At 41.5% G+C, this 12,666-nt stretch overlaps 1 protein-coding gene across 2 annotated transcripts in view; it reads left to right on the plus strand.

Moving 5' to 3' along the window:
- The first annotated feature begins 2,302 nt into the window (after positions 1–2,302).
- LOC115112221 (nuclear factor of activated T-cells 5-like) overlaps positions 2,303–12,666 on the plus strand; it is a 51,143-nt gene continuing 40,779 nt past the window's right edge. The window contains exon 1 of one of the 2 annotated variants that reach the window (XM_029639128.2): positions 2,303–2,604. In XM_029639128.2, coding sequence (XP_029494988.1) covers positions 2,532–2,604 — 73 coding nt within the window. In that variant the 5' untranslated portion in view covers positions 2,303–2,531. The remainder of the gene's footprint in view (positions 2,605–12,666) is intronic. The other variant, XM_029639129.2, reaches the window with a different exon arrangement.

Consider the following 12,666-nt stretch of genomic DNA (forward strand, 5'->3'; position numbering starts at 1 on the left):
ATAAATCCACATTTTTTAACAATCATCAACAACTGTCTAGCTCATTCGAATCATTTACCTGTTAAAATGATCCACCACACTCAGGAGCACCAAGGGATGGACAATCACTTTTTCAACAGCCAACTCCGGCATGTTTATGTGTGAATTAAATTCAATAGAAAATATTTTCGCGATAGAGAACCACAACCACCGTCAGTGCTCCACAATCCCACAATCCTTCGCGTAGGGTCATGTGACCAAAGAGCCAAAGGGGATCGGTTTGTCAAAACTGCGCAAAAAATGCTCCGTTGGGTTTTAACGTGCATTTTGCATTCATTTGAATACTCTTTCAAAAACATTTTTAGGCGGGCGAAATATCTTAATTTGACATGCTATTTTTTTTTACCCAAATGAGTTGAGATTATACTTTGTGTAGATTCATTGCGAAGTTCATGTTCAATTTTTTTTAGTGTGGATTCCTCCATGGGTTGGGCTGTCCCTGCTTTTAACACTAGAGGGCTGTAAACGCATAAATAATAACTCTTACCCACGTCCCCCCCTGTCATAGTTTGATTCTAGCATGAAAGTGCTTTTGAATTTAGACATTTTACCTATTTTCAATGTCGCTCATGATGGCAATACAGACAGGGATCTTGGTGGACAAATCAATCAATAAATTGTATCCTAATTTATTTCCCATCGTTTATAGCTGTAGCTCTTAGAGTTGGTGCTTCACTTTATACTGAACTCTCTTCTCGCGTTTCTTTAGAGTAAATAATAATCCGCCTTTGGTAACTTCATTACCCTCATGCTCATCCAAGGTTAGAAGTAGTTGCCACATGATGTGTGCATGACATGCTTCACCCTGGGTGTGTTATCTAACGGTACATAATATTTCGAATTTTGGTTGTGTGGTATTTTCTACAAAGGTTGATGAGGCTTCTTGTGATTGAGGAGTTAGGGTAGTGCCTTTATACACTAATAATGAGCAGTTTATAAACTACTTATAACCCTCGTTATAAATCCTTAGGTTGTTGGGTTGCTACAAGCTGGGCGTAGAGCTATTTTATTGCAGGCCTACTGTCTATTTTACTTCAAATGTAGCCTACCGGTAAAACATTTTTTATGATTAACCGTTTCTTGTGTCCACCATAGGAGGCAAATTAAGACGTTACCACTGAACAGAAAGTATTTGGAAGGGTGGTCAGAGAAGCCTGATGGTCATCAACATCAGGGGGTAAATAAAGGCATTAAATCCCAAGGACAAGGTCATAAACACTAAGGCCACAGGTCGTTTGAAGTTTATTTTTCAGTGTTCCTTTCTTTTTATAGAAAGAGTAATGAATGAACTTGTGAATTTGAAACAACTGATGAAACATTAACTCAATGGACTGAGAAATTGATGATGAAATACACATTTATACCATGGCATGTGAATGGCTATTTTAGGAGGCACGTGGTGAGTGCAGTGGTGAGATTAGGTCTCTGCATTGTTCGGAATGGGCCCGTAAGTAAGCATTTAACTGTAAAGTCTACACCTATTGTACTCAGTGCATGCAACCAATACCATTTGATTTGATGTCCAATGATGTTGGGATTTGATCTGGCAGAAGTCAGGATATAGTACTTTAATGCCTATCTGCAAACCTGCAAACTTTCTAAAGGGTACATATGACATGAATAACGAAAAAGTCTCACATACCTCACAAGATCTACAGTACAGTGCAGTACACCCATTGTTACAGTCATGCCCCAATCAACAAACAGGTTTCTGCAATTACCTTGCTGCTGCGTTAACTTTGCTCTTGGCCATTGTTAGGATGTATAAGCATATCATTATTCATTCCACTGAAGAAGCTCATTGTGTTTTATAATTGTGTTTTTTTTAAGTCTGTATATCTATTTAAACTTTTGAAAGTTATAGGAGTTGCAGTGCCACAGTCTTTGTTAACTAATTTAATATCACATATGACATAACACGTCAGAAGTGGCCAATGTGATGAGTGGATGCACCTGCATGACTTATAGCCACTATGCCCGAATGAAAGAAAAGCTGTGACCACCTCATCATGACCATTTGCTTGTGCATTATCCTAGAACTACATTACAATTAGGGGGAGATCACCAAATGCAAGAATGAAAATGATTCGATTTACTTTTCCCTTATTTGTGTAGGTTTACACGTTAAATTATGCAAATTTCTCACTAGTTGTAGGCCTACAATCATGTGACAGATTATTGTCCAGTGGCTACTGTTTTATCTTGGCTGACGGGTTTGCGTCATGGGTGGGCGGGGCTGTACAGAAAATAGACGAACTGAACATATTTGACAAATACTAATGTAAAGGAGGCAGAAAGAAGCGTGTTACACAGGCTAATAACGACTGGTTCAAGATATACATAGCCTATATGTCAAATAGCGTTTTGTTTGGTATCAGTATATTTATTTCCCATTAATTCGGTGTCAGAGAAATATTTATTTCTAGTTTGCTAGCTCAACGACGGTCATATCTGAGGGGGTCCGATTTCCCCTCCTCTTCAGATGCATTACGATGCCCTCTGATTTTATATCCCTACTCAGCGCGGATCTCGACTTGAATTCCCCCAAATCCCTATATTCCAAAGGTAATACATCTATTTTATGTTAAACAGAGACTGTCCTATTTTCTTGTTTGTGTTGTTTTGGTTCTGTTCGTTGATATACGCTGTTGTTATTCTCGTACATGTGTGTTGAGAGCGCTGCCCTGTTTTTTTACTGCTCCGGTCGGCGTGAACGCCAGCGCACGACGGTGTCGCTTTGGCATTGCATCTAAACCGTGGCTATATAGCTGCTGCCGCGTTCAGAACAACTGGGAAATCGGAAATATCCGATTTACAATGCATTTAAGTAAACTGGAACTCGGGGAAAAAAGAGCTCCGACTGGGAAAAATCGGTTTGAACGGTCATCCAATATCGAATTCCAAGTTGGAAATCAGAAACGCATCTTCCTAGCGCGCCGACTTTTCCGACCTGAAGATCACTGACGTCATGATTTGACCTCGTTTTTTCCAAGTTCCCAGTTGTCTTGAAAGCACCATCAAGTGATCTGTTTTGTATGAGAGCCATGTGTAGATTATATAAGAAAACAGAAAGTTGCTTCTTAATTATAGGCTAGTCTTATGAATGTAAGACATTTTAAGATTTTGATACCATTCAATGTACAGCGTAGCCTAGTGGTTAGAGCGTTGGACTAGTAACCGGAAGGTTGCGAGTTCAAACCCCCGAGCTGACAAGGTACAAATCTGTCGTTCTGCCCCTGAACAGGCAGTTAACCCACTGTTCCCAGGCCGTCATTGAAAATAAGAATGTGTTCTTAACTGACTTGCCTGGTTAAATAAAGGTAAAAAAAAAATATATATATATATATGATATACAGACTGGTATCTGATAATGGTCCAAAATCTGCTTACCTTGATGCAATGTCAACATGTTACTCTTGTTCGTCACAAGTCAACTAGGCTATTTATTCAGCTGGTAAATGATTACACTAACTATTTAATTTTTATTTTCCATGTAATTGTGGTAATTAAACTATTTGTTTTTATGGTCCCATACCCTACACATATTTTAGGTGCTGTCATGAGTGTGAGCGGATAAAGGCTGCCTCATTGATGTCACAACACAAAAATAGTTAATTCCTGATACCCTATGTTGAAAGCATATTCATGCATTCAGTGGAAGTGTTTACCAACACTGCCATGCATTCAGTGGAAGTGTTTACCAACACTGCCATGCATTCAGTGGAAGTGTTTACCAACACTATGCCAGCAGTAATTGCAATATTTCATGTTTAAACAAACACACTCATCACTCAGATGGTGATTTTAAAAAAGAGGCAGATACTAGAGTACAATATAGGCCTAGGCCCTATTTTTATGGTGTAGTTGTAGGTCTAAATAGATTATATTCACCATGGCCTAGTCCCACTGAACAACCAAGGGGGAGTGCACTGGTTGTCTGAACAGTTTTCATATATTTTGGCAATATGACTCAATACAGCACTTCAACAACATATCTATAAGCCCTTTGACGAAAAATGCTATTAATGTCCAATGTCACAGTAAAAGTTCATTGTGAAACAAACAGCCCATGGACTTAGGCTAGCCTATGTCTCTTTTTTTTTACTCCCTCAAATCCCCTACAAAGTGGAAAATGCAGTCTTTATTAAAATCAGAACTTTTTTTGTAACCCATTCCTGAAAACATGTTTTTAATTTCCTGAGTATACTGCAGAGATATATATTCTGCTTGTAAATATACACACGTCTTTGGTTCCTAGTACAGGACCCCAGTAATCTCTGTGCAATTTAGTCTGAGAGAAATTAAACTTTTATCCTGGTATCTTTTATCAAACCCCTAATTACTATGCATTTTCATGCAGTAAGTCCCGAGGGTGCGTGTGAATATTCAACTTCAATCGCACTGTTAGGCAAGTAGGGACTCTGCGGGTATAGTGTTGCACCTGAGTCTTGAGTTCCTTAGCATTTTAGAGGACTCTTCAGTCTTCATTGCCTACTTTCAAAGACAGATACTGTATAACTTAAGCTGCATGTTCCCTCAACTGAGAAAGGAGAAAAACAGTGTGTATGTTTTTCTGATGTCTTTGGTATGTTTGTGGTTTGCTGAAGGAATCCATAAGACTTTTACTGTGGTTTTCAACTGAATTCACAATAATCTGGGTAACCTGAAGCATAAAGGGCTGTATTGACTTTCTGTTAGGTGCTGAAGTAGAGAAGTGGGTTTGTCTGACCGTGCTGTGCATTGCTGTTAATCCTCTACCTGGCTGGCTGCTGGCAGTGACCACACATAGGCTGCATGCCCAGAGTAATCTCTGTACAAACGATCAGATTGTATCTGGCTCAGATTTGCTGAGAGTAGCCTAAATATCATAGGCCCAGCAGTGTTGGAGAGGTGGCAGACTGAATCCCAGAGGGGGTCAAAGAGCCACCCTTAATTTGTGTGGTTTAAAGCCAGCGGAGTGAAGAAATGACTTAATCATCCTCTTGACTAATGTCAGGAAGTTGCTCATAAATGGGTCAACTTGAGTTGGCCTGATTTGAGGCTGTGTTGGACTCCCCCATGTCAGAATATGCAAATGATTTGGCTAGGCCTAGTTTCTTCACTGAAAGTCTGCTTCTTGAGGAGCTAAAGATGGATATCATTACAGTAGGCTCACATGGCTATCTATTTTTTCTGTCACTACTTTTTTAAGGGTGGAATGAGTGACCGGGCATGTATGATTCTCTACACTGGCAGGCCCCTTACATAATCGTAATCCAAAAGATGTTGTGCGGGCTTAGAGGACGTTTATCCACTTTTGTAATAAGAAGGGAAAGTAGAGATTTGAGGAAGAGAGAGCATCATCAAAAAAAATGTATTTAACTAGGCAAGTCAGTTAAGAACAAATTCTTATTTACAATGACGGCCTACCAGGGAACAGTGGATTAACTGCCTTGTTCAGGGGCAGAACAACAGATTTTTACCTTGTCAGCTCGGGGATTCGATATAGCAACCTTTCGGTTACTGGCCCAACGCCCGGTCACTCTTGTTCTTAACCACTAGGCTACCTGCCGATACCTTCCCATAGACTTCCAGTCATTGAGCCAACGACTATCCTTTTAAAAGTACGTCTTGCAGTGAAATTAATATAGGGGAGACACTGGGATGATAAAGCAGATGTTGCTGTCAGCCGAGGCATGGTGATAAGCATTACATAGACAGGACAGAGTGCAATGAACGTCCACCGTTCTGTTGACTCTCTTAACCTGATTTTTAGGCTATAAGTGGTAGTTTATTCAATCAATTGTCAAACACCTAAATACTTGTACGTAGGTTACATCTATTACAATGTAATGTGGCTGGTATAAAACTGTACAAGGACTTTTATGATGGACAAGCAACAAGCATTTCGCTACACTCGCATTAACACACACTGCCAACCATGTGTATGTGACCAATAAAATGTGATTTAATTTGGGTAAGGATTTTCATCCTTGTGTATTTTAGAGTATTCTTTTCATGTTAAAGGATAGAAATATATGTGAATTGAAACATGCAAAGTTTGCCTGCAGCTGAAGTTGAATCCAAAACATGAAACATTCACAGCTTACATGGAATTTGGAGCAGACAGTTGTTTCCCTCATGGTTGCGTGAGGTTGTGTCATCATACTGTACTTTTCTTTGCTGTCATTTATGGATCATATTGTGGTGTCCCCCTCTGGCTCAGAGAGACTTCCGGGGCCTCTGGGAGCTCTCTAATGAGGCAGTGAATCACACTACACTGCAAACACGGCTGTGGAGATGGAGCCAAGCATATGGCCATGTCTCTGCTGTCCTGAAAACATGGCAGAATGCCCTAGAGGTGAAACACTTCTATTTCTAGTACATCTCTCCTATTACATCTGTTTTTAGTCAGAATTCACATAGTCTATATGTAGATGTAGGGGCAGTGAGGGCTTAGGTTGCATTTAGTACATCTCAGTTGGGTTTTGTAATGTGATCCAGGTACAGTACCATAGACGTAAGAATATTTTAAACTATAGGATAAGGGCATGCATTGCTTGTCTTAGGGCTGGCAATTGCCACAGACCTTACAATATGATATCACAATACTTAGTTCTGATACGATAGAATCTTGATCATCTCAATACATATGTGTTGTGTTTTGATATTCCAAACATTTTGCTCACTATATGTCTACTGCAGAGAGAAGAGAGCATGATAACATTTTGTTTTGATCAGTCATGATAATAAAAGCTGAAAACATGTTGGCTCAATATTTTTCTGAAGAAGATTGAGGATATAGGATGAAAAATACTGGAGGTTTGGCGCAGGTACAGCCACTAGTGCTAGCAAATGCTACCTAGCAAAAAATAATGTTTTGCAATTTTCTTTACCCCCATCACTAGAGTGCCTTGTCAAGTTGTAGAATTGTGACCATTTTGCAATGTGACAGGCATTTTAGGAGAAGGTGTAACTACCATTAGAAGTCAAATGGAATTGGTAGATTACAAGGCAAGATATTTGAAATGGCCAGTCACACAATGAAACCTTTACTCCTGAACACTTACTTCACTGTCAAGTTAACTGGTCGGCCCAATTTACAAACCCCGTGGTTTTGGTAAGCTTAAGAGCTCAGGCCTAGGGAGACTGGTCCCTGTGTTAATGACTGTATCTCACAGTGATGCTTTCCATCAGTATTGGTGTCTTTGTCCTACCCTGGACCACAGATCTCCCTTTGGCAGAGGCCCTCTTTATCTCTACTAAACTGGCCCACCAGAGCCCATAGGGTCAATCATTAACCATCACAAGGGAGCGGCTGCTTTGTGTGTAAACCTGTGCTTGCGCTCAATTAATATTGACTCTGCTATGTTAAACAAACTTGGCGGCATGCGCTTAAAAATATTTGATTGCCTTGAATGCTAATATATCTATGATGATGAAAGACCTCAGAGGGACAACAAATGAAGCCAGTTTTTGATTAGATTCTTGATAATAATTTTACTTGTTTGACTTTCTCGTCGGAACAATGAGACTACAATACCAATATCCTCTCTCTTTTAAAACCGATGCACAAACATTCAGTCCCACACTCCTGTGCTTGCACTTCTACCTCAAATCTGCAGGCATGGCATATACAGAGAAAGGACGGATTAGTGATCTCTCTTTTTAACCTTTGGGATCATCGTTTAGAGAGAAGCCAGAATCAGCTATCCCACTCTTTTTCTGCTCCACACAATTTAATTTAGCCTAATCACATCAGTTGATGGTGTCAGTTTCACACTACTACCCAGGCACACTTTTGAAACATGCCCTAAAGCCTTCCGATGAGGGTGTGCAGAGTTACGGCACAATTGGCCTAGCGTCGTCCAGGTTAGGGAGGGTTTGGCCGGTAGGGATATCATTGTCTCATCGTGCACTAGCAACTCCTGTGGCGGGCCGGGCGCAGTGCACGCTAACCAGGTCGCCAGGTGCACGGTGTTTCCTCCGACACATTGGTGCGGCTGGCTTCCGGGTTGGATACGCGCTGTGCTAAGAAGCAGTGCGGCTTGGTTGGGTTGTGTTTCGGAGGATGCATGGCTTTCGACCTTTGTCTCTCTCGAGCCCGTACGGGAGTTGTAGCGATGAGACAAGATAGTAGCTACTAACAATTGGATACCACGAAATTGGGGAGAAAAAGGGGGGTAAAATTCAAAACAATAAATAAAATAAACATTTAAAAAACATAATTTTGCCAGAGACCAAGTTATAATACGCTGGGTATTATATGTCATGCAGGGAAGATTATGCCAGCTGGGGTACTACAGGTACAAGGGCTGCAGAGGGCTGTTCCAACACCATCCGTGTCAGTGAGTTAGGCTGAGTTAGGATCCACAGTGGGTTAGTTAGGGGCAAGTGTAAGGTTTTTGCCAAAGTGGATGCTTGTCTCAATGTCTAGTTACACGCAGATAAATCCATTGGATTTGGTTTCCAAGAACCATCGTATGATTTAGTCTCTTTAGGCATAGGCTACTGCTTTAGGAACATTGTCATAAACTAGGCTAAATGGTTTCATACTTTAGTATCATTCACATAGGAATAGTTCATATATCAATGAATGGATTGTTTTGTATCCAAAGACTATTTATTTTCATTTGCCCTTTACAGAGATAGACCTAATTTAGGACTCTGACTGTAGGAGAGTTAAATTACAGTGTGGTCTGGACATTTTGAAATATGGCCGGTATTTTTCAGTCCCATTTCCGTCTCTAGGATTAGCTTAATCCAGAACTATTTATAAGAGTCATGGTCATGTAAATTGCTGTGTACTTTAGGTAAAAGGAATGTTCAATGCCAATCTATGGCTTAGGCCCTTGTCTTTGTTATCTGTGGGTCTGGGTCACTCTTTGTTGTGAATCCATCCAGTGGTTACCAAAATGCTTGGTTATTTCTGAGTAGCTCATTGTTTTTGTGCTTGTCTGGATATTGAAAGCTGTATGTCACCACCAACATGGAAGGAAATGGGTCGGCATCGCGTCCGCTGTGTTGACATGGCTGAGAGTGGTGGTTCTTTCACTTGGTTCAAACAGCCAATACAGATGACAGTTACGGGTGTAGGATCTTAATTGGACCTGTATTGTCGCAGCAAAATAGTCCTGCAGCAACAGGATTTGAACGTTTAGTCTATAATGTTGCTTCATCGGTGGTTAGGTAATTAACTGGTCAAAATGAGGCTATATGAAACGTGGAATACTGTTAATATAGCTGTGTGTTAGTGCAGTAACTGACATGATGAGGAATTTCTGTAAATCACAATCTGCATTTCCTGTAAATCAGGAAAATTCTCAGCAACAAGAGTGATCAAATTAAAATCCTTCATCTGTATGTGAAAACAACATGTTTTCTGGAAGATGATAGGTTTACCAATAGCCTAGTTTTTTCACCCAATGTTATTGTTCAAACTATGTCTTGGGCCAATGTGCTTAACAGGTTCATAATGCTTTTTATGCTGTCAGAGTACAATGTTGTCAATGAACAAGAGCTGTCAGCACTAACTAGAGTTATTAAAGCGGTGTATGCATAAAAGTGAGACTTGTTTTGAGAAATGAAATTTGAACGCACAGCCCACTCCCCCTCAACACACTAGCCTACTTCAAACCAGGCTGCACACTAAAGTCTTCACTGATGGATCTTAAATCCACATTTTGCCATGACTTATTCCATGTTCATATGACACCTGAGTGAGAGTGAATATCAAAATCAATGAGGGTCCTGACCTCTAGGGGACCCTCATTGATTTTGATATTCACTCTCACTGGGAACATGCCTTGAGTGCCCAGTCACTAATTCATGACTAAAACAAGGTTTAGATTAGCTGGCTAGACTAACTTACCTCGCAAACTAAACTGTTAGCTGACATGGGCTTATTGACTGGCTGCCAGTAACTGACATAACGAGTAATACCTCCTTTTGGTTGGGGGTCCCATAGCGGCCGTGGGGCCCTCCCCCATAACTTCCTTCTCCCCCATAACTTCCTTTTAGAAACTCTCAGAGGTTAATGGTTAACACTAACCAAACCTCAGTAAAGAGGTGCAATTTGCATCAGGTCAAATCATTACCTCTTCCAGTATTTACTGTGATCTTGTTTAGGCTCTAACCATTCTATGCGTGAGCGGTTTAACCTCCTAGCACCCATAGCAACAGTCACTGATAGTAACATCAACACTTGTCATTTCACCTTGCAGTGGTTATCATCCTTCTTGTTCTCGTATCAAATTGACAGATTAATTATTTTATTTTTTATTTTACCCCGTTTTTCTCCCCAATTTCGTGGTATCCAATTGTTTAGTAGCTACTATCTTGTCTCATCGCTACAACTCCCGTACGGGCTCAGGAGAGACGAAGGTTGAAAGTCATGCGTCCTCCGATACACAACCCAAGACAACCAAGCCGCACCTGGCAACCTTGGTTAGCGCGCACTGCACCCGGCCCGCCACAGGGGTCGCTGGTGCGCGATGAGACAAGGATATCCCTACCGGCCAACCCCTCCCTAACCCGGACGACACTAGGCCAATTGTGCATCGCCCCACGGACCTCCCGGTCGTGGCCGGTTACGACAGAGCCTGGGCGCGAACCCAGAGTCTCTGGTGGCACACATAATGATCGACACACCAGTCCCTGTTGCATGGTTTGTATTGATACAATAAGTCACTGCTGTGAATGAAGTGCCTTTCCTCATTGAGTTTAAAAGTGTGGCTTTCATCAGTACTGTTAAATGCCATTTGTGATTTTGGTGAACATCAAGACTGTGGTCTCTAATGTGATTCTAATTGATTACATAGCAATTCAGAAACCCTGTTTTAGGAGCTATTGAAGGGATTCCCAGATCAGTTGTCTGTTGGGGACAATTCAAGAAAGACACAATCGTGCAGGAAGAATGACACATCGGGCAGTAGGTAGCCTATCAGTTAGAGAGGCGAGCCAGCTACCGGAGGGTTGCCAGTTTGAATCCCGGTTCTGAAGGGGGGAAAATCTGTCTGAAAGTGAGCCAGGCAATTGGAGGGTTGCTGGTATCCTAGATGCCATTGCCTGCCGCTGTGCCCTTGAGCAAGGCAGTAAACTCCCCGTAACAACTGCTCCACGGGTGCCCAGTGTGGCAACCCTGCTCCAACCTCTCTAACCTGTATGTGTCTTTTGGTGGGGTTGGGATAAAGCAGAAGTCACATTTCGGTTAGACATTCTGTACAATCAACAAAGTGATCATAATCTTGTGCCACATGATCTGCACGTACCCAAGTTCTAGCTTATCTTTGGAATCAGAACTTGGCACTATTTGATTTCTGCTACTGCCAGTAACTATAAGGAAATACATGTCGGCCTTAGGTAGGCCTATGCACTTAACAGCATAGTCTCTGACCAAATAGGGCCTTAAATTGGGCGATACAATTGCCCAGTCTCAACACTGTCCCTTGGCTTTTGTCTCAGAGACAGATCCTGCTGTATTCAGTGATACCCCGTGCCCACAGGGTACCCTGTGCCCACTCCGGTAGTAGATTCATTCTCACGTTTAGTATTTCATAAATCACTTGTTGACAGATGCACGTAACATAAATGGTAATAGCAGCTGTCGACAGAGTGTGATGCGACGACTAAAGCCTGCTGCATGCTTCCCAATCGAAACATTTTGTGGATATATTCTGAAAACATTTGGTGAAGTTTTGGTGTTTGGCAGGGTTTTTTTTTCATCTGTTCACGCGCACACAAAAAATTCTTAAGGCGAGTCGAAGTTTGGTAGCTGAAGTCTGCTCCCCTTCGTCAGTGATTGGTCAACAGTACTACTCCTAGTAGGAGTGGGAACTATGGACAGGATTTTTCAATAGTGTTTGTTGTCATTGAACGAGAGACAACTAGTTTTCATACCATTTTTTTTACTTAAATACTCCAGTTAGATGTGAAATTGCACAACTAAGACCTCCTTTGCAAAATCATCCAAATGAATTACAGATTTCTTGATTTATCTTTGTGTAATTATTTTGAGGAAGTGTTACTGGGTATGTTGTTGCTACAGCAACTCAAGAGGGACAAATAATAATTTTGCTGCTTTTTTTTCTAGTTTTTCAAGCGAAGGTCTTTTTTTAAAGGATCACGCGAGGCACAGACGTTCACTTTGCCTAGCCGGGTTCTGCTAGGAGCAAACCGAACCTAGCATGCAGACGCCATTTACGTGGAGCTTTCAGGTACACAGATTTTTTTGTCACTGGTCTTTTGGACAAATGACGATTTAGCAGGTCCTCACATCTTTCAAATTTCAGAAGGGGAAGAGGTATCTGGGCTGTAGACTTGCCCCAAACTGTCTGAGAGTTTATGTTTAGAGGGGCGGAGACCACTTGTCTCATTAGTAATTTTTCGAATACGTCTCCCCCTATAACCTAATCGAGCAACTGACGCAATTACGCAAGGTTTTAGTTCTGGATGTCCGAGGTTAGTGGTTTATTAAATCCTCTCTGGCCACAGGTGCTGTACCAGTGATAGACGGGATCGTCTGGGAGGTTGGCTGTGGCGCTCTCTGCTCTCGCTGTGCCTCTCCCTCGTAGGAGACTGATTTGTGACACCTTTCTGTGAAAACCCAAATGCGTCTCCGAGCTCTGATCCTCTGTTTCTACCCAGAGC

This window comes from Oncorhynchus nerka, linkage group LG27, assembly GCF_034236695.1.
Source record: "Oncorhynchus nerka isolate Pitt River linkage group LG27, Oner_Uvic_2.0, whole genome shotgun sequence".
NCBI classification, from domain to species: domain Eukaryota; kingdom Metazoa; phylum Chordata; class Actinopteri; order Salmoniformes; family Salmonidae; genus Oncorhynchus; species Oncorhynchus nerka.